Source organism: Anomaloglossus baeobatrachus, chromosome 6 (assembly GCF_048569485.1).
Source record: "Anomaloglossus baeobatrachus isolate aAnoBae1 chromosome 6, aAnoBae1.hap1, whole genome shotgun sequence".
In the NCBI taxonomy this organism is placed as follows: Eukaryota; Metazoa; Chordata; class Amphibia; order Anura; family Aromobatidae; genus Anomaloglossus; species Anomaloglossus baeobatrachus.
Window position 1 is genome coordinate 397,068,041 of NC_134358.1, and position 26,942 is coordinate 397,094,982.

General features: G+C 39.6%; 1 protein-coding gene across 4 annotated transcripts in view; it reads right to left on the bottom strand.

Moving 5' to 3' along the window:
- The window catches only part of POU6F2 (POU class 6 homeobox 2), a 722,749-nt gene extending 701,510 nt beyond the window's left edge, over positions 1-21,239 (bottom strand). For 2 of the 4 annotated variants that reach the window (XM_075315113.1, XM_075315110.1), the window contains exons 1-2: positions 19,014-19,086; positions 18,533-18,704 (exon numbers count right to left, since the gene is read on the bottom strand). In XM_075315113.1, coding sequence (XP_075171228.1) covers positions 18,533-18,704; positions 19,014-19,019 — 178 coding nt within the window. In that variant the 5' untranslated portion in view covers positions 19,020-19,086. Of the gene's footprint in view, positions 1-18,532; positions 18,705-18,840; positions 18,879-19,013; positions 19,087-21,130 lie in introns of those variants that run through there. The other 2 variants (XM_075315111.1, XM_075315112.1) reach the window with 2 other exon arrangements.
- Between the last annotated feature and the right edge of the window lie 5,703 nt (positions 21,240-26,942).

Below are 26,942 nucleotides of genomic sequence, written 5' to 3' on the forward strand. Positions count from 1 at the left end.
TCATCCACAAGGTCATTAATAAAGAGATTAAAAAGCATTGGTCCTAGCACAGATCCCTGCAACACCCCACTGCTGACTATGGCCCATTTAGAGAATGTACCATTTATGACTACTCTATGTTTCCTATCTTTTAGCCAATTCCTTATCCAGTTGCATAAAAAACTCTCTAGTGAAATAGTTAAAAATTCACTGTTTCATCAAGCACTGAATCTTAACTTTTTCAATGGGTAGGATTAAAAAGTGCTGAAAAATTAGCTAAGTTAGATAAAAATTGGCTTCATTCTCAAGAATGAAGATAATTTTAAATTTAATAGTTAACTGATTGTTGCCTTGGTTACCGGCCGCTGTTGCAGTGTATCAGAGGTGACCGGTTTCCTAGACAGTAAGCATACTTGTATACTTTTTGATATAGAGTTTGTGAGTGCAGATCTCAAGCTGACCAGATTGCTGGATCCAACAGCTTTAGTCCCTTTCTTGTACTCTGATATTGCAGATGCAAACTTGTGTCTGCTTTCAGGATGCATGAGGACACAGTTTGAACTAATGGCACGATCATGCCACTGGACTGAGCTGCCAATCAACAGAAGCTCACCTATCTCCAGCAAGCTGGAAGCCAGGAGGCAGAGACGCAGTGCACTGCTGAAGAAGATTACACAATCCCTTCAAAGGGGTTGTCCAGTCTAAAATGAAAAGTCTGCAGTCAATCTGTGTGACTGCTGACTTGTGAATCCTCCCAGTGCACGCAATGAGAGCTGTGAGGATTCATTGGTGTCTGCCTTGGGAACGGCAGTCGAATATGCAATATGTACACTCCCAGCTCAGTGTAGTTGTATTGTGAGTACGCTGGAAGGATTCACAAGTCTGCAGTAACACAGGGTGACCGCAGACTTTTCATTCTAGACCGGATGATCCCTTTGAGATATTGTGTACAAAATAAGTCACAAGTAGCTAATGAATTGCTACAATTGGCAGCTATACCCGTGCATTTGATGCAGTCATCCATTGCAAGAATAATTATGGTGTTTTTTTTTGGTGGGAGAAATAAGTATTGAACATGCTACCAATTTTCTAAGTAAATATTTTTCTAAAGGTGCTATTGATATGAATTTCTCACCACTTGTTGATAACAACATATCCAATCCACACAGGCAAAGAAATCAAACCATAGACATCCATAAATTTAGTGATATGTAATAATGAAAAATAACACAGAGAAAAAGTATTGAACACATGAAAAAAAAGAGGTGCAAAAGCCATGGAAAGTCATGACACCAGCTAAAATTTAGAAAATCTATCAGTAATTAGAAAGAAATGCTGCCTCTTAGTGAAAAACAATATTAGCTGGTTCGACTGATGGCCTATAAAAAGGTGTCTTATTACCAAGGTGCCACATAAGAAACATCTCCTGATGGGGACCAGTGAGGAAAACATTGTTGCAAAACCTACTGATGGCATTGGTTACAAAATAATTTCTAAACTACAGAAGGTTCCAGTGAGCACTCTTGTGCACATAATCTTAAAGGGGAAAGAACATAATTTCACCATTAATCAGCCACAACCTGCTCCCAGCAGGATTTCAGACAGAGGAGTAAAAATAATTATCAGAAGAGTTGTCCAAGAGCTAATAACCACGTGTGCAGAGCTACAGAAAGACCTGAAATCAGCAGGTATAACTGTTCCAAAGAAAACAATAAGTAATGTACTCAACCTCCATGGCCTGTATGCACGCTCACCACGCAAGACTCCACTGCTATACTAAAAGCATATTCAAGCATGTATAAAGTTTGCTCAACAACATTTGGACATATATGTGAAATACTGCAGGAATATAGTCTGGCAAACCATATAATTGAAGCAAGGAAGAATAGACAAATGTACCAAGACATTCTTTATAAAAATCTGCTGCTATCTACCAGGATGATGAAGAGGAGACAAGGGTGGACATTCTAGGAAGACAATGATCCCAAACACACAGCCAAGAAAACTCTCAATCGGCTTCAGAGAAAGAATATAAAGTTGCTAGAATGGCACCGCCAATCACCTGACCTGAATCCAATAGAAAATTTATGCAAAGAACTCAAGCTCAGAGTTCACAGAATCGTCAGGACTTGAAGAATGTTTGTGTGGAAGAATTGGCCAAAATCACTCCTGAGCAATGCATGTGACATACAGGAGGATCTTGAAGCAGTTATCACTAACAAAGGCCTGTGTACAAAGCATTAAATATATTTCAGTGAGCGTGTTCAATATGTTTTTCCTGTGTGAATTCTTATTGCACATCACTAAATTTATGGACATTTATGGTTTGATTTCTTAGTCTGTGTGGATTGGATGGGTTGTTACCAACATCTAGTGAGAAATTCATGTTAATAGCATCTTTAGAAATACATTTACTAAGAAAATCGGTGATGTGTTTAATACTTATTTCACCCACTATATGTGGTAATGCAATTCCCTAGTTTAAATAGAATATGTCAGCAGGTTTTTGCTATATAAGCTGAAGACATCATGTTGCAAGGTTAAAACAGAATTCACGCAAGCCTTTTTTGTAACAGTCCAATCTGTTATTTATCTGCAGTTTGTTTAAGCAGCAAAACCCTTATCATTGCTCGGACTGCAATGTTATGCGCACAGCAGTCCAGCATGCCCCCTCCTCTGATTCACACCGCACTGTTAATGTACAATCTTTATTAAAAGCCTGGTGAGGGTGGGGACAGCTCTCTCAGCTCTGCTACATGGCAAAATCTAAAAATTGTGTTACAATAGCTGCATCTAAGTGATACATCATCGGATTCAGGATCTCTTTGCCTATATTATGCTACTGCCAGATTAGGTAGCAAAAATCTGTTGACAAGCTCCGTTTAACCCCTTTATGACCAAGGATTTAGGAGAGTCAGCAGAGCGCCGGCACTCACAGGAGTGCTGCACTTCTCCTGACCAGTGCGATGCTGCTTTGATCAGGAGAAATACACAAGTTATCGGACTGTGCAGGCATAACGTCCCCTAGGGGGACTATTAAAATCTATAAAAAATGTAATAAAAATATGAAAAAATAAAAAACCTCAAAGTTCAAATCACCCCCCTTTAGCCCCATTGAAAATAAAAGAGTTAAAAATATTTTAAAAATATACAAATATTTGGTATCACCGCTTTGTGAAATGCCTGATCTATCAAAATATAAAATCAATTATTCTCATTGGTACACAGCGTGGTGGGAAAAAAATCCAAATGCCAAAATTACGTTTTTTGGTCACCGTAACATTTTTTAAAATACAATAACAGGCGATCAAAACATCGCATTCACACAAACATGGTGTACCGTAATTAAAAATGCCAACACAAGATGCGAAAAATAAGCCATCGCTGAGCACAAGATCCCGAAAAGTGAGAACGCTACGGGTTTCGAAAAAGAGTGCCAAAAGCGCTACACTTTTTTTGGACAAACGTCTGTTTTGGTTTTTTTAACCCCTTAGATAAAAGTATTAGTAGCATGTTTGGTATCTATGGACTCGTACCAACCTGAAGCATCACACTGACACATTAGTTTTACTATATAGTGAACACTGTAAATAAAAGACCCCAAAAATAATTGTGCAATTGCACTTTTTTTGCAATTTCGCTGCACTTGGAATTTTTTTCCCATTTTCCAGTACATAATATTGTAAAACTAATGAGTTAATTCAAAAGTACAACTTGTCCTGCAAAACATATATGGAAAGATTGATAGAAAAATAGAAAACGTTATGGCTCTCGGAAGAAGGGGAGGAAAAACGAAAACGGGAAATTGCCCGAGGGTGAAGGGGTTACAATTGTCTTTAACTGTAGCACAATCACAAGAGTAATGAGCTAAATTATCATTCCACAAGTATACATAAAAGATTTTTCCAGAGAACCTAAAGCGGGCTTTACATGCTACAACATATCTAACGATGTGTCGGTGGGGTCACGTCGTAAGTGACGCACATCTGACATCGTTATTGTTGTTGTAGAGTGTGACAGCTACGTGCGACTGCGATTGAACATAAAACTGTTCATCGCATACACGTCGTTCATTTCCTAAAAATTGCACATTGGGTTGTTCAATGTTCCGAAGGCAGCACACATCGCAGTGTGTGACACCCCGGGAACGATGAACAGATCGTAACTGCGACCCTCTGGCAAAGCAGAAGGAAGGAGGTTGGCGGTATGTTTACGTCCTGCTCATCTCCGCCTCTCCGCTTCTATTGGCCAGCTGCCGTGTGACGTCGGAGTGACGCCGAACGTCCCTCCCACTCCAGGAAGTGGATGTTCGCCGCCCACAGCGAGGTCGTATGGAACGGTAAGTACGTGTGACAGCTTTTAATCAATTGTGCGACATGATCAACAAATTTAACATGCCGCACATATGATGGGGGTGTGTCACATCGCATACGATATCGTATGCTTAATTGAAAGGTGTAAAGCTGGCTTAAGATATGTTTTGCCACATAAACTAATATTTTTAAATGTATCATATAGTATATTTTAGTGCTGATAGCTTATGAAAGTAATTACACAAGCCTCATCCGGTTTAAGAGATCTATTTAGTAATGTGTGCAATTTATATTGCAAAATCTGGTGGTAATAGATCCCCTTCACAGTGTTTCTACACTTGGATACAATAAATAGGGAGGGGACACACACCAGGTATAATTGTATACCAATATACAGTTTGGGACTTTAACTATGTATATCTGGGTAGTGTAAGGAGACCTTCACGCTATGTTTCTGCAGTGCTTTTGGAAGATTCCATTTGGATCCAACTGAAAACAGGATTCAAACCATTAAACTAGTATGATCCTTAATACTGCAGTAATTCGGCTCTTGTTTCCAGGCCTCTTTATAAAGGTTGATGAAGAATGATGGGCACAGAACAATCACTAGTGGATTAATCTGTCCCCATACAGTATCATGTTCTCAGCAGCACATCTGGAGGTTGCATTTTGGGATGTGCTGCTGAGAACAAAGATTTTTGTTCTGTCATAAGCAATCCAATCACCAGACTAATGAGCATTTTGCTTTTTCATTGGGTGATTGTCGACCTGTTTACACCTATGAACTCTTACCTGTGCATCCAGGAATTATAAATGTATGCTACATACAAACAGTATGTGGCATACACAATGCATATTACACACACATAGCACACAAACCAAGCACATACACACACACATATATGTATACACTAAGAATCTTCATACAGACACATGCATACAAAGAGCACATATATACAGACACATATATACCACCAGGAGCCCATAAATTCTGATGTCCTCAGTAACCTTTTCACTGCTAAAGTAAGGACGGAGTTAAAAATCTTCAAACCTGCCAAAACCTGTTTATGGGGGTGGGAGTCCACTCTTTGGACAAAGAACTATTGGGGAGGTTTGCTAAGCAGGGTGGATTCTGGGAGTGTCTGTATTTACTATGAAGTTATGTGTTCTACTATTTGCTATCATGTATGAAATGCCTACATTTTGCATGGTGCGTCTATATTTATGAGGACTGTAAAAGAGATGGTGCTCATTAAAATTTTGGGGAGCTTCGGAAATCACATGCCTGTGTATTTCTTTAATTCTCACCGATGAAGTAGAATGAATCCCAGAAACTTTCCATTGAAGTGAGAATTACTTCAACAACGACACACCCAATTTCCGTTTTTGCGTTTTCGTTTTTTTCCTCCTTCTCACCAGAGCCATACCTTTTTTTTGGTCCACATTGACATATCAGACCTTGTTTTTTGTGGGACAAGTTGTACTTTTGAGTGACATGATTCATTTTACCACATATTGTACTGGAAAACGGGGTAAAAAGAAAAAGACACAATCCTGACATGGTTTTACAGGAATTGTTTTTACTGTGTGCATTTTGTAGAAAAAAATGACCTGGTAATATGATTCTCCTCATCAGTATATACTGTATATACAATGATACGAAACATGTCCATTTAGTTCAATATTTTAGTGGTGAAAAAAAGCAAATAAAAAAAATTTGGAAAAAGAAATTTGGATGGTTGTGACGTCATTTTTCAACACCCCTAGCATTTTAATTTTTCTGTCAATGGAGTTGTGTGATGGCTTATGTTTTCTGGGGTGAGACAATGTTTTTCTTAATACAATGTTAGGATAGATATGACTTTTTGATCGCTTGTTACAGTATTTTTGATGGTATTGAAGTGACCAAAAAAAATGTAATTTTGCTGTTCTTGAATTTTTTGTTTACACTGTTTACCGATCAGGTAATTTATTTTTATATTTTGTGAAATTGGACTTTTCTGAACTCGGCAATACCACATATGTGCATTTTTTATATTTGTTTATTCTTTATTTTAAATGGGGCAATAGAGTAGGACTTTTTTTAAATTATACGGTTCTTAATAGTTGCTTTAGGGAACTATAATCTGTGATCATCTGATCGCTTGTGCCATATACAGTAATAATAGCATTGCTACATGTAGGGAAAATCATAGTCTCCTTTGAAGCCCAGCCACAGGCAGGTTTAAAAGGATCACTGTAATGACAGGCACAAAGGTCTTAAACAGACCCCCTGCTGTCATAGCAACCCATTGGCAACCTACAATCACGTCACGGACATGCCAATAGACATATAAAAGTGCTCTTCGCTCCACCTGCAATTGTTAGAGGCAGGTAATACAAAAACAATGCCTGCTGAGTGTTGGGTGAGCTCACTCCGTGAGCCTGCTGCATACCCTCCATACCAACATGCACTGGACATGTATAGGGGATATCATGAAGGGGTTAATATATACCAGCAGGAGCATATACATTTTTGACAAATATATATGTGACCGCCCTGGCCTATCAGGTCGTCCCAGGGTATTGTGCAACCTGCCCTTCTGCACAGTATCCACCCTCCTTGGTTACGGGTCCTGGTCCTTTGGTGTTGCTAACAGCTGAGCCAATCAAAACCCTAGGAACACTTTACACTTTACCCACCAGACACACCATTGGGGGGCCTGAAGGGAATAGGGCCGCCCATATGAGGGGTTGGTAAGGGAAAAGTAAGGAAAGTGATGGTTGAGTAGTGGAGAGTGAAAGGAGAGGAGGTGGAGAGGTGACCCTTGTGAGGAGAGGTCACGGAGCAGGGCTCCTGTAGTTACTAGGTGGCAGACGTTGGTCTGGGCCAGATAGGAGCTGGAACCCCGGTCGCAGGGGATTGTGTCAAGGGGCACGGACTGTCGAGGAGGGCAGTCGGTGGCCTTGAGCTATCTCCGGGCAGGGGCCAGGGCACGACGGGGTACGTGGACCCTAGGCCGGGAAGTAGCTTCACGCGTCCTGGTTATTTACCCGACGGGGGTGAAGACTTCAAGTGTCATCCCCAACCCACTCCAAAATCAGGGTACTAGCGCACCGATGAAATAGGACTTTCCCAATACAGTCCACAGTAATCCTATGTATGAACCCTGAGAGCAAGCTCACTCCGTTAGCCATACGGGTGAGCGGGACCCGAACAGTTTCAGACTCGAGGGTCCAACGAGAAACACAGGTGCCAAGGAAAGGGCCACAGACTAACCGCAACACCAAGGGCACGGACCCAAGCGTGCTCCCTCCCAGCTGCAGTGGTGCTCAGAACTCTGGTTTACAAGCTGTCGGTGTGATTATTTCTGGACTGAGTGAGTACACTGGAAACCCTTCTCCTATCCCCAACGGCACCCCACACATCAACTACCCAACGGGCCCTGGGACACCCAAACCCCCTACCCACAGAGGGGTTAAACATCCAGCTGCTTCAACATCCTCACCGGGCTCCCCAACAGCAGCGGTGGTCTCTCACATTACCACGCACCGTGGATGGCATCACGAACTTTCAATCCCCCCTCTACATACTCCCCTTTTTCTTTTGACATTCGAGTGTCCGCGTGGACCTCCCGGGTCCAGAGACCCCTCGAACCACCGCGGCTCCGGATCCGAGCTGCTCGGCCGCTGTCACGGGGGCGAATTCACGTGAACTCTAATAGTGTCAATGTCGCCTATGTCCACTCTAGGTGGTTTGTCTGAATCCTTGAGTTGTCCTGAATTGTTTTGGGGGACCCCAGCAGAATTTACTGAATGTAGAGCAGAAATGCAGTGTGAATAGGATCTATATATGCTATCATTTTACGTCGATGGGAGCTCAGTCATCAGTAACGACAGCTTAGGTTTAATGATGAACGCGATTCAGAAAAAGTTTCAAATCCACCGTCAGCCTCAGCACAAACTTAAGTTAGTGTCCTGTCCTCTATGCTTTTCACTGCAGCTCTGATTATTTATATTTATTTACTATGTATTAAGCCAGCAACAAACGCCAAAGGAAGTCATGTGCATAGTGTATAAGAAGCTAATAAATTACAAGCAACTATTTGGGAACAGTCACACAATACTGAAAATATAAAAGCTTAGTAAATAGGCCCCTAGAGCGCCACTTTAAGATCAGTAGGTAAAGCCTGTTCCATTATATAAATTAGATGTTTATGATCATCACAAAAGAATATAGTTATATTATCAGTCACCTAACTAGAATAGAAATCCCAGTGCCACATGTATCCACAGTGTATATATGACCACTGTATAGCCTGCCTGCAGTATCTGTCACTTATACTGTTAATGCTCATCACAAAATGTAAGGCGCCATCCAGGTTATATTACATGCATACGGGGAGATTTTCTACTGTTGTGCACATTTACAGAAAGAGTTTCTTCAAATCTGCCTTTTTACAGCGTGTCCTGGCCCCATGCTGTGCACAGATTTTACTTTCAGGTGCAGTTTATGTATTATTATGTCCAAATGTGCCATTAACAGCTCAAAATAGCCGTTGTGACCACAACCTGCACATTACCTGGCTTCAATCTATATTTTACACATAAATTGTGAAAACCCATAAAAATGTACAATAACCTTTGTCATAACTAACAAATCAAAACATTATATCTGTAGAATTACGCTATCACAACAGATATACTACATAACACATAGCTCAAAAGAGGACTATCCAGTGGAAACACATAGGTATGGTGCCTAATGTACATCCTAAGAGACCTGAGTGTGGTTTGTTTTTTTATATATATATATATATATATATAAATATATATATATATCTATATATATATATACATACACACACACACACACTGGAGATCAAAATCAGAGAACAACACACAATTTCCTAAATGTTAAGGCCATTGTGTAGTCCTGTGTGATTATATCCTAATATGAGCAAACGATTAGTATTTTAAGCTTATTTCATAAATTGAATTTATTGTAAAGTTCATAATAAAAATGTGAATGAGATAAATTTAACAGGACATGGATCAAAATTAGAGAACACTTTCAGATACCTGCAAGTTATTGGTGTTAATCTGGCAACTGGTGCTAATTTCCTTAATTATCTGACAAACCCTATTTAACTGCGCCATTCCCAAGTGACTGAAGTCCTCCAGCAGCAGGTTGTCCAGATGAAGGTCAAAGGGAGGACCCTATCAGCCATAGCAAGAGAAATTGGTTGTTCCAAGTCTGTGATTTCGAAAATATTGCATCTTTACAATATCACAAACTATTTCATGTCCCACAAGAAGGCTGGTCACCCTCGAAAGACAAATGCAAGAGAGGACAGGATAATGCAGAGACTCTCCATGGGTAATCATTTCAATGCTACAACTGTAATGTCTCGCCAGTTCAGCACTGAAGAGGGTAAGGATCTGTCTCGTCATACAGTGTTATGACGTTTAAGAGCATTTGGACTGAAAGCCCACCCTGCAGTGACCAAACTTCTCATTAGCAGAAAGGCTAGACTCAGCTTTAGTGAGGAGCATGTTGTGTGGACAGAGGAGAAGTAGTCCACAGTTCATTTAGTGATGAAAGCAAGTTTAATTTATTGGAGTCTGATGGAAAACATTGTGTTGGTCTACAAACTGGGGAAAAACTGAACCCAAAGCACATTAAGAAGTCAGTGAAAGGTGGTGTAGGAGGTGTCATAGTTTGGGGAATGTTTTCTGCAGCAGGAGTTGGACCTCTCATGCAGCAACATGGCAATGTCAATGCAAGTGTGTATCAAAACCCTCTTCAACAACACATGGTTCCTTACTTGCATTCAATACTCAATCAGTCAGCAATTTTCATGCAGACCAGTGCCCCCTGTCACAGTAAAACGGGTAAAGCAGTTCCTTGAAAAAAAACCAAAACATTGAAATAATAAAATGGCCAGCCCAGAGTCCTGATCATTACCCAATAGAAAAAAGTCTGGAAAATCCTTAATGACAAAGTTATAACCAAGAAACCCACAACAGTCAAAGAACTGTGGAAGAGACTGGAAGAAAAGTGGACCAAAATCACACTAGAGCAGTGTGAGAGACTAGTGATGTCCTGTGGCCGCAGATGTGCTGAAGACCTACAAAGCAAAGGCCTGTACACTTCCTACTGATTGGTCACTGTTGTTACCTTCAGAACATTTAGTTATAATAGTTATCATACAGTTATAATATAGTACGGTATGTTTTTCTCTAAAATGCCCCAGCTTTTCAGGGAAAAACATCCACGTCTGAAGTTATACAGCCAGTAACTGATACATGCTACCTGTGGATCTGGCAGCCTGTATCAGCAGACAGGTTGCCTTTAAGATCCAATAGATGCCATTCATGTCAATTGGTTGACCATTATCCTTTTGCCTTTGAGGAGAACTATAACTCCCAGCATGTCCTGCAGATACCATGGCATGCTGGGAGTTATAGTTCACCACAGGAGTGGTATAGTGCTTTTATTTATGGTAATCATTATTTTTTAATAGTACTTAATCCTTGTCTCTTAACAGCTTCTCCACTTGTCTGTATGCCCACGTTAATGATTTCTCCCCAGCCCCCCTCTAGACAGGAGGAAGAGGGCGGTCTCCTGTTCAGATCACGCGATGGAGTGATGTAATGAAGAGGCAGGGTCAGAGACACTGCGCACTGTGTTGTGCTGCTCCATCCTTGAATCTTCATTACATCACTGCAACTCATGATCTAGGAGGAAGACCGCCCACTTCCTGCTGTCTAAAGTGGCAGCAGTGACTTTTAGCGAGGCCAGGCAGAAAGCATTAACCTGAGCGCAAAGCTGATGCTGCCTGTCGGGGCTGCTGAAAACAATTTGCATGACTGCTGTGCCGACAGCCCTGCCACTGCCATCAACCCACTGCTGCTTCCTGTTAATCCAAAATGAATATCCTTTTCTCCACATTTTCAAAATCCCACCGGTTTCAGAGCCAAGAGATGGGCAGGATTATGCGCATAGGGATCAGTAGATATTCATTTTCATAAATAATGGGCACACATAATTGCCTCTGCTGCCAGCTTTCTACAGGCAACCCTGCACCTGCCACTGTGACCCCTCTCCATTGCCGTCCCACAGCAGTCAGGTACACTACATCTGGATTATAAGATGCACCCCCCGCTTTCTTTCCAATTTTGGGGGAAAACATTTTATTTTTTAGTCTGAAAAATACAATAAGTGTGCTGATATGCGTATATATATATATATATATATATATATATATATATATATATATGTAGTTACACTACTCACAAAAAGTTAGAGTTCTTTTACTTTTTGGAAAAATTTATGTAACATGTAAAAAGTTCACACTACAGTGATATTTTATCATGACAGTAGGGCATTTAAGTAGAAGCATGCAATGGTGATTTCCTCATTTCAAACAATTTATTGAAACAAAAAACAACAACAGTGATGGGTATACTCCCCTCCCTCCCCCCCAAAAAAGTCAATGTCTCAATAACTTGTCATGTGGCCTTGAGCAACAATTGCACCTTGACAATAACTTCTTATGCTGTTCACAAGTTGAGTTATTGTCTGCTGAGGCATGGAATCCCACTCTTCTGAAAGGGCAGCCTTGAGGTCAATGAGGTTCTGGGGTACATGAGTTATGAGCCTCTACACGGCAACTCAGTTGGTACCATAGGTTTTCTATGAGATTCAGGTCTGGAGAAAGTGCAGGCCACTCCATTTCAGGTACCCCAGTTTCCAGCAGCCATTCCCTAATGATTAGACCTTGATGAGCTGGAACATTGTCGTCCATGAAGATGAAATTAGGCCTGTGTTGTTCATGTAGAGATACAATGACTGGATTAATGATGCTATTGAAGTAGTAGGGCCTTGTCACTGTATCATTCACTAAATATAGGGCAGTTCTGTGTTGACTAGACACACCTGCCCATAATGTAAAAAGATCACCACCAAAGGCTCAACTGGTGACAATAGTAGCTGATGCATAGCACTCGCTTTGATGTCTACAACATCATTGTCGGCCATTTTTTCTGCTCAGCGTGAATCAACATTCATCAGTGAAAAGCACTGAGGCCCACTAGTCCCTTGTCCAGAAAGACAATGACACGTGTGCCTGGTGTTGGGTCAGTTACCCTCGCAGGTCTTCTAGCGTGCAGACCACGCTTATGTAAATGGATATGAATGGTCTGACATGCCATTTGGGTACCTCTAACCTCCCTTAAATGTGCCTAAAGTTGTGTGGTAGTCATAATCTAATTCTGAAGGGCATTGTTCCCAATGAAGCGTTCATCAGTGTGGGATGTTGCCAAAAGACATCCACTTCTATTCCTTTCTGTGACTCTTCCACTCTCTCTGTATGTCTGTTGCAACCTGATGATGACATTCTGTGACACTCTAAGCTCAGTGGTGGTTCCTTCTGTCTAAGAACACACTGCTTGAAGCCTCACAATGGCGAGGTACTGTTGATCAATTGTTAGATGTCGTCTTGATCTCATGATGTCAAAATTTGAACAGCATGAGGAGGAGGACTGTTTAAATACCAATTCTTAAAAACTGAAACAGCAGAGGACGATGTAGTTGCAAAACGCACGTTGGGTGGCCTCTGCTGTTATACCTAAGCTGCACTTGGAGTTTGCACTTCATTAGGGTTAGGATTTATGATCCACTGTGACTTAAGTAATTTTGTAAGTTGTGACAGTTTTTGTCTGTATTGCATTCCCTTCTCTCTGTCTTATATCTCCAACATTTCTGCTTACATTTGAAAGATCTATCTGTTTGTCTCTCGGGTTCACTCAATATTCTTCTTCATTTGTCTGTGTATTTTGGCTCTACTCTATATATATGATTAGGTATGAGATATATATATATATATATATATATATATATATATATACTGTACATATCTTTTAAATGGTATCTAATAAAAGTTTATACATTTTATCCTGCCCTTTTCTTCTCTGTGCATTTTATATATAATTGCATTCACTTGTTTGTATTACTTGCAGAAGAATGTGCTTACAATGGACATTTGCTTAAGTGTATGGATGCAAGCATGTATGGCTTATGTTTGGTTATCCCTTACACACACATTTTTATATATATAATATATATATATATATATATATATATATATATATGTTAGATTTCAACATTAAGAGCTTTTTGTAGTGCAAAATTCATTCTTTTCTGCTGGTTCATGAAATTTACAATGTAAGGTGCATGAATACAAACACAAATACATGCACGCATGTAACGCACACATACAGTATGTATGGCAATATACTACAAAAAGCTCTTAGTTTTGAAATTTAACCATTAGAAAGCATCTAGAGTAAAAATCTAAAGTTCCATTGCTCTCTGACCCAAAAATCGAACTGCCATATTATAGGCAGGTATAGTCATATAGGCTAAAATGTATTTCTTTGTGTTCGCTCCATGCCTATTATACTAGTATTGCCTCTGAGCAGTGTAGGAGGAAACCCGTGCAAACATGACAACTGTGCAGACATGTAAACTCTGTCGAGATATTACCCAGGTTGAACTTATGGCCTCAGAGCTGCAAGACAGCAATGATATCTACTACCTACTCATTGTGTTTCCCCTGACAGCTAGAAAACAGGTATATGCCGTATTTTAAATAAACGGTTATGTTATATGCCATCAAAACCATCATCACATCGCAAGTTCGGATTCTGACATATTACACAAAGTCTTCATTGTCATTAGGATACACTCTACTCCTCCCACACTTTTCATTCAGTCTTTATCTATATAATAAGGAAAAAAAGTTGAAAAAAAATCTGTGTATTTATTGTCTTCACAATGCATGAGAAAATTCACTAACAAGAAAAAGAGTGCACCTGTCTGCATATTACCTACCACACGTAACATATTCTCCACCAAATTCTTCCCTTTGTGGAAATTTGCCATTATTAAAGTGAATCTTCATTATCCAGAAGCTTATTGTGGCTACGGCTGCAGAGTTTTAATAAATCCATTTTCAGTGTCTGAATATACATCATGTTAGCTTTTAGTATGAGACCAAACTGGCTGGAACCCCCAATAAAGGGAACCTGTCAGGACGACTGAATGATGGACGGCAGGAAATCCTGACAGGTTCCCTTCTTACAGACAGCCATGCTTTGCTCTGAGACACTGCTGTGTTTCTGAGAATAGTTTTAGGATCAAACACATAGACTGAAACCTGTCGATCAAGCTGAGCCGGGTGGTGGGATAACAAGGGGGACCACGCAACGGACACTGGTCACCAGGCCTGGACACTTCTCCCAGCACCTTCCTCTTTTTTATAATGATTTTCTCTGAAACTCTCTGTAAGGAAGGATTCTGCAGGGATGTAATGCTGCCTTTAGTTTGGGCACCATGAGACCAATGAGCGGTCCCTTTAAAGTATAAGCACTATGGAATAAACCATACTTTAAATGACTATGGTACTACAGTGATCAACAATAACGTCCTACAAAGTATTCAAAACTTTATTATTCCACACGTTACCCTTAAGCCTTTCTAGCTTCTACCTAACTGTCCCTTTGAGATAAAGAGGTAAAATCTCGGAAGGAACTACATGGGGGATCTCTGTGTTTTTGACATTTTTAACCCCCAGCAGCTTAGAGCAATGTCCTGTAGGAATGAGTGTTAGACTTTACACTGGCGATTACACCGAGGAACCAATTGACAGTAATGTTGTAGCCCACATTCAGCACCAACAATACTGATTGTGTCTCACATGTCACATCCTCCTGTTTGCAAATACAGCAACATATGTACAGTACAAGCAAATGGCAGGACAGCGTATGGTAAACAATTAGTGGAAAGACATGTCTAGGATCCGTCTAGGAACTTACATGTAATATTTAATATTTTGTATAGTTTTTTTTGTGAATCAAAAAATATATTTCCTAGTATAAAGGTGTGCAATAAAGAATGGCAGGGTAACGGGTATATAAAGAAGTCCTCCTGCATGAGAGAGTTTCCTAACACTTCCCATCCACGTGTAGGCATGGTCCCTTATGCTGTGGCTTTCCTCGGTAAGTACAAGAAGTTGTATATACGTACAGTTAGATAGTTAATATTGCATAGTGGCTGAATTGTTATCGGAGTGGACAGGATAACATGAACATGTGCTGGATGTATGGAGAGTACACGTCGCCAGGCACTCCACTGTACATGCTATCTATCTGTCTCTTTACATATCCATATCAATCTCTCTATCTATCTATGGAATATCTATTTATGCATTAAGAAGTAAGGCTATTAATCTATCTATCTATGGAATATCTATCTATTAATCAATTATCTGTCTATCATCTATCTATCTGATATCTATCGATTATCATCAATCTGTCTATCTATCTATCTACCTATCTATGGAATATCTATCTATGGAATATCTGTCCATCTTTTTATCTTTCTGTGGAATATCTATCTATTTACCTTTCTCTGTCTATTTACCTATCTATGGAATATCTATCTAGTTATCTGTCTATCCATCCATTTATGCATCTATGTGTCTATCTTTCTATCTATGGAATATCTATGTATCTATCTATTTATCTATCCATTTATCTATGTATCCATCGATCTATCTATGAAATATCTATCTGTATGTCTGTCTAGCTATCTACCTATCTATCTGTCTATCTAGCCATCCAGTTACGTATCTATCTTTCTATCTATGGAACTGTCTATCTATTTATCCAGTTACCTAACTATCTCTATATCTATGAAATAGCTATCTATCTAGCTATCTGTTTACCTATCTATCTATGGAATATTTATCTCTCTCTCTGTGTCTATCTACCATATCAATTCATCTATCTATCCATCTAGCCTTCTTTCTATCCTTCTATCTTTCTATTCATCTATCCTTCCATCTATCCTTCTATCTATCTATCTATTCATCTATCTATCCATCCATCTATCCTTCTATCTATCTATCTATCTATCTATATCTATCTATCTATCTTTCTATCTATCCATCCTTCCATCGATCCTTCTATCTATCTATCTATCTATCCTTCCATTTATCCTTCTATTTATCTATCTATCTCTCTTATTCTATCTATCCATCCATCCATCTATCTATCTATCTTATTCTATCTATCTATCGATCTATCTATCTATCCATCTATCTATCCCTCTATCTATCTATCTATCTATCAATCTATCTATTTATCTCTCTATCTATCTATCCATCCATCCATCCATCTATCTATCCATTATCTATCTATCTATCCATCCATCCATCCATCTATCCATTATCTATCCATCTATCCATCTATCCATCTATCTATTATCTATCTATCTATCCATCCATCCATCTATCCATTATCTATCCATCTATCCATCTATCTATTATCTATCTATCTATCCATCCATCCATCTATCCATTATCTATCCATCTATCCATCTATCTATTATCTATCTATCTATCCATCTATCCATCTATCTATCCACACACATGTAAAGTTCTTGATAAGAAGTCATTTAGTAAATAACCCAAGACCATATAGTACAATGTGCCCAGAGAATGCACCATGTACTAAATTAGTTGTTTATTTGTTAAATATTTAAACAAAATATATAAATGACACCACTTTAAACAATCCAGTATCTTGTTGTAGTCACTTTCTCTCTATTCTTTATGTGGTCGTGCTCACACAGGTAACACATACACAATACCCTACACCCCTTACGCTCCCTAAAAAAGCAGCAATATACATAAAATTACCTACAGAAAAAAGTTAACAATCACAAAAGAGGCTATTCACCAACCATACGAGCCATATAAAAGTATATATAAAGTAAGACTATTAAAACGCACTTCTCAAGGACACACTGGAGCGTAGTATTGTTACATGCGATATGGGGAACTTTGAGGAATGTGGGAACAGGAAGAGATAATCGACTATAAAAGTTTTTATAAGAATTTTTTATCTTTTAACATAAAAATTAAAAAAATCTATGCAAAGTCCAGAATCAATACATATATATATTTTTTATCAAAAAAACTTCTATTCTATTCTTTATTATAGCACTTTACAAAAATATCTAAAAGATGCGTTAGGGGAAATTCTTATCAACTTGTTTGTCTGACGTATACCGTGTAATATGGAATATTAACATTTTCCTCTTACAATTAGGAAAGAAATAACACAAAGTTTGTTAGCATCTGATATCATGTTTTATTATTTTGGGCTTTTTTTATTTTACAAGCAAAAAAAATCTTATCTTGATATTATTATTTTATGTCTAACCTGATTATTTAACATTTTATGCTGTCATTTTTGCCATGGTTTATGGGCCTCAAAAAAAAATATTTAAAAAAAATCTGATAGAGACTATTTTGCTTTAATTTAGCAAAAAAAAAAATCAATCTGCAGCTGAAGTAAATGAACAGAAAATGCTTCTTGATTACCTCATCTCAGCCCGAAAATGAGACCTTGAAGCCTGATGTATCTGGCGTGAGCGATCTCTCCCCCTAGCCTTTGCTCCTCGGTGTAATTGGAGATCACAGGTGCTGGAGTGGACTTCCACTATGCTATCCATTTGAATGACAAATGCCTGTGAAAAAGTGGAATACACAGCACGCTGCTGGACCACGCTGTCTGCACTGGCAGCATTACACGCTTATTTACAAGGGAATCGTTACATTGGGGGCTTTCACCCATCTAATCACAATTTAGGCCAGAGCAGTTTTGCCTCCAACTTGCAAACAAAATCCATACTTCTCTTTATCAATTATTGAATGTTCTCAGTGAGAGAAACAAAATTATAATCTTATGATACCTTTTAATGGCTAACTAAAATAAAATAAAGTGATGTTACAAAGCAAGCTTTCGAGACATCTCAGGTCGCTTCATCAGGCATGGTATCTCTTTATCAACACTCGGACTACAGCTATTGTCTAATGTCTGCACTGACAACACAATGAAAAAATATATATATATAAGTTCGTAATCAGAACACATTTTAAAATCAATATTTACAAATAGAACCTTTCGCTTACTCTATAGTCATGCACTGGAGGTCACGCAGTCCCGGAATGGGTTAATCTGGTCTTACGTCCCATAATACTAACCCTTTAGGATCACATTTTCTTTTAGCATTTGCAAAAGGACATGCTATGAATATAACAAGGCAATATGCATAAGAATAATAAGGGGGGACACGGAGGCGTTGGACGGCGCGGTACAAGTGAAATTAAATACCTAGACAGACTTACCGAAGAGCTTGCTGGGAGTGTCCTCACCATCATTTGATTCCACGGGAGCAAGCAGGGGCTCGTTCAGCTCGCTGTCTGAAGTAGCTGCCTTGTCCTCACCTCTCGACTCTGCATTCATCTCACTCCGCAGCAGCAGCAAGGGCTTACTGACTTTTCCGGCTATCATTGGATCCTAGTTATGGGGGGGGGAAATAAAGAGTGAGCGAATTAAGGAACTAAAGTGGATGCTACGGTGTTAGTGCACTCACTCCGACACCTTCCCCCTCTCCGTCTCTCCTTTACACACACATACACACATACACACACACCGTCTCTCTTATCTCCCCAGCTGCTCCTGTTGTTATTGCTGGCTGCAGTCAAGTGAAGAGCTATTACAGATCCAATGAGTTTTCCATTACACCCCACCCTATTAAAGCTCAACTATCATGTGAAGGATTCAGAATGCTTTCGGGAGAGCGAACTTCTTTGAAAGCATGCTTACAATCATCTTTGTAAATGCATGATATGCTGGGTTGGCTCCTCAGTTGACTGTACTGCAACAAGGCACCCCTGGCTGTATGGAGAGATTCCTCCACATATTGCGCCAGTGTAATTATACACCCTGCCTCCCTCCTGTCATTCTCTCTGCCCCCTTTTTTTTTTACTCTGCTTCAGAATTATGCAAACGCCTTCTCATTACAAAGTGATTAACCTGGCATTAACACGAAATGAGACGTGATTCCCAAATAATCAAAATCAATATTTTTCGAGCAGGAAGATCCTGAATGTTTGTCGCTGGGTGTGAATAATTAGAAAACTTTCTGGTTTTGTCTGCTGTGTTTAGTGGTGCTGAAAGGGACAGCAGTCTATTGAAAGCAGTGGAGCCTTGTGAAAGGGACAGCAGCCTACTGAAAGGGTCAGCTCCCCCCGAAGGGTCAGAGGAGCATTGTGCTGCACAGTTCCCAATCACAGCCTCCGTCCCTCCACCACACACTGACACTGCTACAATTAAATCTCCGACTCAATGATGCTTATTATTAATAACAGCTACGTGCTACCAATGTGGAGAAGGAGGCAGAAAACACAGCCAAAACAAAACCAGTCCTTCCCAGCCTAGAAAGTTCAAGTGCAAGATCATACTAGTCATTTTATATCTCAGGACAATAAAGGAGCTCCCAGTCTGCAAATAACCCAGTTTCCTCCAGCTCCTAAACAACTACAAAAAAACTTTACAATAAAAACAAGCCAAAAAATGCAATATAGTATCCTAATGCTCCAAAACAACAACAAAAAAACTTCACAGTAAAAAATAGGCATACCAAAAAATGTAATATATTATCCTAATGCTCCAAGACAAGTACAAAAAAACTTTACAGTAACAAAAAAATGCAATATAGTATCATAATGCTCCAAAACAACAACAAAAATACTTCACAGTAAAAAAGGCAAAACAAAAAATGTAATATATTATCCTAATGCTCCGAAACAACAACAAAAAAAACTTTACAGTAGCAAAAAATGCAATATAGTATCCCAATGCTCTAAAACAACTGCAAACAAAACTTTACAATAAAACTTGCTTGTTTTATTGTAAAGTTTTGTTTGCAGTTGTTTTAAAAAAAATGCAAAATAGTATCCTAATGCTCCAAAACAACTACAAAAGCACTTTACAATAAAAAAGGGCAAAACAAAAAAATGTAATATATTATCCTAACGCTCCAAAACAACTACAAAAAACCTTACAGTCAAAACAGGTGAAAAAAATACAATATATTATCTTAATATTTATCTCCAAAACAACTACAAAAAACTTTACAGTCAAAACATGCAAAAAAAAGCCCAAACAATATATTATCCTAATACTCCAAAGCAACTACAAAAAACGTTATAGTAAAAACAGGCAAAAAAAATGCAATATATTATCCTAATATTTTATCTCCAGATCCAATACAACTACAAAAAAAACTTTACAATAAAAAAGGCAATAGAAAAAATACAATATGTTATCCTAATATTTTATCTCCTGGTCCAAAACAACTAAGAAAATAACTTAAAGGTAAAAATGAGCAAAAATATAAATTAATAGATTATGCTAATATTTTATCTACTGGTCCAAAACTACTAAGAAAAAAACTTAAAGGTAAAAATGAGCAAAAAAATAAATTAGTATATTATGCTAATATTTTATCTCCTGCTCCTAAACAACGACAAAAAAACTTTACAGTTAAAATAAGGACAAAAAACTACAATACAGTATCTTACTGCTCCAAAACAACAACAAAAAAAATGTTACAGTCAAAACCGGCCAAATAAAAATACAATATAAAATCCTAATATTTTATCTCTAGCTCCAAGACTACAAAAAGTACAAAAAGACATGATAGTAAAAAAACAGCCAGAAAAAAATGTAATATATTATCCCAATGCTCCAAAACAACTACAAAAAAACTTTACAATAAAAACAGGCAAAAAAATACAATATATTATTCTAATATTTTATCTCGTTGTCCAAAACAACTAAAAAAAAACTTTAGAGTAAAAAAAGGTGTAAAATAAAATGCAATATATTATCCTAATATTTTATATATTTTCCTAAAGAGAAATAAAATGGATACTTACAAAATAATTACAATTGTTCTTATTGCTGCAGCATTAAGGCCCCAAAAGGAGGGAATTAAATGTTGGTGATGGGTCTGTCCTCATCTCAGTCAGAGGCCATGGTGGGGTCATGGGCTCTTCTACAATATCTCTATTCCCTCTGCATAGTTCTTACTGATTTTATATTTTTTTTTGTGGTGGGTATCAAGACAATACAGAAATAGCCAAATAGAGAAGAAGGTACAAATGACCCTGTGGTGTTATCTGTCAGCTATTTATTGCTAAGTTCATGCCTAAATGACTCTAATGTAGAGAACAGGTGACCGGCGTGCCAGGAGGTGGGCTCGGAGGCTCCTAATACCCCATCATCACATTGGTCGATGTGCGCCTGTGGGTTCTTTAATGTATTCATGTCTGAAAACTGAATTTGATATGACACATGATAATCTATGAAAATGTTAATCAATACAAATAGTTTAAGCTGTCATCAAATGCACTTCTTTAGTCAATACTCATATTGCTGCAAACAATGTCACTGTCACCGAGGCTTAATTTGCACAGCACTTAAATATTGGAGTCTGTGCATCAGTGCACTCCTCCGAAATACTGTAGGTAAACACATTTTCTCCCTATTTAAGGCTGGAGCACTCAGCATGCATTTAGCTGAGTCGAATCCGACCGTTTGAATACCTTGATAGGTCCACTGGAGGGCAAAATTAATACTTAATTGAATCTCACAGTCATCAAAATAATCAATACTTTTTTATTATTTATTCTTTACAGTCTGTTGACTGTTTCAAACCTCGGAGGGGATGGTGGAAAGGATTCATGGCTTTGAAACACTGTCATTTAACAAGGTAATTTTCAGCGGAGCATTAGGGGTTGTGAAACATATAATAAAACAAAAATGGTGGCTTATAATAGGAAGAAAGAAAAGAATTATATTTCTGCCTTATAATAAAACAAGATAAATAAAAAAAAAAAAGCTGGTGCAGAGAGAAAGGAAAATAAAAAGGGGGGAGGGAGGCTGAAGGGAGAAGAACGAGGATAGGTAGGAGCTGGGTTTTGAAAGGTTTTATCATATCAAGAGCAGAGCTGAGCTTTCATAATGCTGACATTTCTCATCCTGACAATCCTAAACAAGTGAAAAGGATGGGATCGCTGATATCATCTTTCATCACATCCTCCAGCTTAAGAACCAACATGACAGGTCCTCTTCCCCATACACTGTTAATTACTAAATAAAACACTCCTGTGCTAGGAAGGGTGGCAGCACATAACCCATACCAGGGGTCTACGCAAGCCGCAAAGTGGGGCTTAAAAAATTTGTTTTTGGTTGGAGATCAAAGGGGTCAGTAGATAATAAAGAGGATACAATAACGCACCGGGCAAGCTGAAGCCTCTGGAGACCAATTTAAGATAGATCCTTCCTTACACAAATGTATAGAAGACTAAGGCTTTCATGATTGGGAGATGTCACGTAGGAGAGATACTGATTTTAAAATGAGGATATACATAACGTGATCCTGAGGCTTAATTCACAGGTTAATTCAGCTACTGGCTCTTCAATGGCAATCCTCAGGGACAAAGGAAAGAGGATCTGACCATGTAAGTCTCCAGAAAAGAGAAAGGCGGTAATGGAGGAGAAATCTAAGCAAGATCACTGTACACACAATGGTAGAAACGATATCGCATAAACTGTAAAAGCAAACACAAAGAAAACTAATTCAAAGATATAGGTATTGGTAACACATAGAGTCGTGAATAGAATTATCATACTTGGGAAAAGCATGGAAAGCAACACCATTATTTTTATTGTTATGATTAGCATCCTTATTAACCCTTTCACAACCTACATTTAAGTCAAAAGTCGTGTCCCTGCCTTTGATGTAGGCTCGCATTTTGAGCCTGCATCTTTCCCTGCGCATGACACTTTCCTCCAACAGCCGCGGGTGGATCGGCGATCTGTCCATGGCTTTTAACAAGTTAAATCCCACTGTCAATCTCTAATAGTGGAATTTACCACACATCATCCATGGTCTCATCAGCGGCAGTGTGACATGATCGCGGGGTGCCAATGGGTTGTTATGACAGCCAGAGGTCAGCGGCTGTCACTGTCCTGATGAACTTCCTGTGAATGCTGGCTGCGAGCCGGGACTTACAGGAGATGATGATTTCTGCTGTACAGAGCAGGGCTGATGCACTCCTCTGTACAGCACAAGTGATCTGATGATCACACTTTCAAGTCCCCTAAGGGAACTAATAAATACAATCAAAAGGGAAACAAGTTTTAAAAAATATGAAAAAAAATAAAAAAACACAAAAGTTCAAATCATCCCACTTCTTCCCCAATGAAAATAAAACATTTAAAAAAAGTATAAAAACCAACACATATTTCATGTCACCATGTTCAGAAATATCTGGTCTATCAAAAATCTAAAATAAAGTAATCTGATTTGGTAAGCAGCCTAACAAAAAAATGTAAAAATGCCAGAATTATGTTTTTTTTGGCAGCTGCAATATTACAATAAACTATATTAAAAAGCGTTGAACACATTGCATCTACCCCAAAATGGTAACAGTAAAAACATCAGCTTAGGGCGCAAAAAATAAGCCATCACTGAGCCCCACATCCAGAAAAATAAGAACGTTACGGATCTCGGAAAATGGTGACAAATGCAAACATTTTTTTCACAAACCTGAATTTTTTTCCTCTACTTAAGTTGCATGAAAACTACAGTATATATGTTTGTTTTTTACTGTACCTACTAGTACAGATCTGTGGAATCATACTACCAGTCAGTTTTACCATACAGTGAACATGGTAAATAAAACTCCCCAAAACAATCGTGCATTTGCACTTTTTTGCAATTTCCCTGGTTTTTGGAAAATTTTTCCCATTTTCCAGTATACTGCATGGTAAAAATAATGCTGTAATTCAAAAGTACAACTCATTCCCCCAACAAACAAGCCCTCATATGGCTATATTGCTGGAAAAATTAAAAAGTTATGGCTCTTGGAAGAAGGGGAGAAACAACAAATGTGCAAAAACGGAAAATCTCCGGGTGGTGAAGGGGTTAATAGTGGGTAAATGGCTTTATGTAATGTAGATGTAATCTAGATCTTTATTTTTCTTTACTGCTTCCTTCATTATAGATCTGCCTCAGTTAGCAGCAAGGCAGTCAGAAATCCACTTCTTGTATAGCCACTGGTTTGAGCTGCTATTCTGTCTCTCCCCCATGCTATTTACTGCAGTATTGCTTAGATTGGCTGGTGCAATTAAAGGGATTGTTCACTACTAGGACAACCCCTTCTGATTCCACATTTCCCCCAAGTAAAATAATAAAGCCTATACTCACCTACGTACTGGCACCATTCCAGCAGTGTCCGAGCTCGCAGTATCAGGGCTCATGTGATGTTGTGACATCATGCGAGTCCCACGGCTAATGAGGGCCGGTTTCCTTCTCGACGCTTTCAGACCAAATGAGTAATTAACAGGAAGTGAGAGATGCCACAGCGCTCACTTCCTGATGATTAACTTGTTTGGTTCAAAGTCAGGGAGAAGACAGCCGGCCCTCATTGGACGTGGAGCTCGCTTGACTTCACACGCCTACATGAGCCCTGACACCACGATCTGGGACACCACTGGAACAGTGATGTATGGAGGTGAGTATAGGTTTTATTATTTTACCTGAGGAAAACATGTGGAATCAGAAGGGTTGTCCTTCTAGCAGACAACCCCTTTAAGCATAAAATCACTGGAAATCTCTGTAAAGAATAAGTAACTGAACCATCACTGAAAAAATGAAACTTTCCTTTACATTTTTTCTTTACACCTAGTCCCCTAGTGAAAGGACCTAGTGAAAGGATATGAACTCCATTTTCTAGCATTTTTTTCATTAAAGCACCACACCAGAATTTTTATTTTTGCACTGCTGGAGTGATACTTTAAATTTAAAGGCTGCTTTACATGCAACGACATCGCTAACGAAATGTCAATGGGGGCACGGAATTCGTGACGCACATCCGGCCATGTTAGCGGCGTTGTTGCGTGTGAAACGCACGAACGACTGTTAACGATCAAAATTACTTACCTTATCGTTGATCGTTGACACGCCATCCATTTCCCAAATATCGTTGCTGTTGCAGGACGCTGGTTGTTCGTCATTCCTGCGGCAGCACACATCGCTACGTGTGACACCGCAGGAACGAGGAACATCACCATACCTGTGGCTGCCCGCAATGAGGAAGGAAGGAGGTGAGCAGGATGTTCGTCCCGCTCATCTCCGCCCCTCCGCTTCTATTGGGCGGCTGCTTAGTGACATCACTGTGACGCCGAACGAACCGCCCCCTTAGAAAGAAGGCGATTCGCGGGCCACAGTGACGTCGCAGGGAAGGTAAGTATGTGTGACGGTGCCAAAGGATATTGTGCGCCACGAGCAATGATTTGCCCATGACGAACAAATGACAGGGGCGGGTACGCTCGCTAGCGATCTCGCAGCGTGTAAAATGGCCTCAAGTCTCCTGATTCTTATCTTATACTCAACTGCTGCCGTCTTCATCTATTATCACCACATCTCTGGTGATTTGTGGACTGTCAGGAGCTCTAGTGTTTCATGGAAGGCGCAAGGACATAACTCCATACAACTCTATGAGAGCCTCGTGCTGGCCTCAATCTGGTTCTCATAGACTTACATTGTGAGTTTGTAATGTAGTTTCTGGCTTTTGGCCAATCAGACATTACAATCCCAAGATGGTGCAGGGGCTCTGGAATGGCGCTGAAAAAGCATGGAAACGCTGGAGGATTAGTATAATACCAAGGGCAGAAGGTTTAGATTTAAAGCGCCACTCCACCACTGAAAAAAATACACAATATACGTATCACAATACAAAGCATGCTCCAGAAAGTGTTAACCATGAATCTGTCAGTGAGTTCACTTGATAGCACGATTTGTACCCCCCTCTATTTTTTTTCTCAGAGATTCAGAAATTCAACCTATAGAAAAGCTAAAGGCCACGTCACACTAAGCAACATCGCTAGCAACATCGCTGCTAAGGAACAACTTTTGTGACGTGGCAGCGATGTTGCTAGTGATGTTGCTGTGTGTGACATCCAGCAACAACCTGGCCCCTGCTGTGAGGTCACTGGTTGTTGCTGAATGTCCTGGGCCATTTTTTAGTTGTTGCTCTCCCGCTGTGAAGCACAGATCGCTGTGTGTGACAGCGACAGAGCAAGAACTAAATGTGCAGGCAGCAGGAGCCGGCTTCTGCGGATGCTGGTAACCACGGTAAAAATCGGGTAACCAAGAAGCCCTTCCCTTGGTTACCCGATATTTACCTTAGTTATCAGCGTCCGCTGCTCTCACACTGTCAGTGCCAGCTCCTGCTCTCTGCACACGTACCCGGAGTACACATCAGGTAATTAACCCGATGTGTACTGTGGCTAGGAGTTCAGAGAGCAGGGAGCCGGCACTGACAGTGTGAGAGCGGCGGACGCTGGTAACGAAGGTAAATATTGGGTAACCAAGGTAAGGGCTTCTTGGTTACCCGATGTTTACCGTGGTTACCAGCATCCGCAGAAGCCGGCTCCCTGCTGCCTGCACACGTAGCAGAGTACACATCGGGTAATTAACCCGATGTGTACTGTGGCTAGGTCTGCAGGGAGCCAGCGCTAAGCGGTGTGCGCTGGTAACCAAGGTAAATATCGGGTTGGTTACCCGATATTTACCTTAGTTACCAAGCGCAGCATCGCTTCCACGTGGCGCTGGGGGCTAGTCACTGGTTGCTGGTGAGATCTGCCTGTGTGACAGCTCACCAGCAACCCATGTAGCGA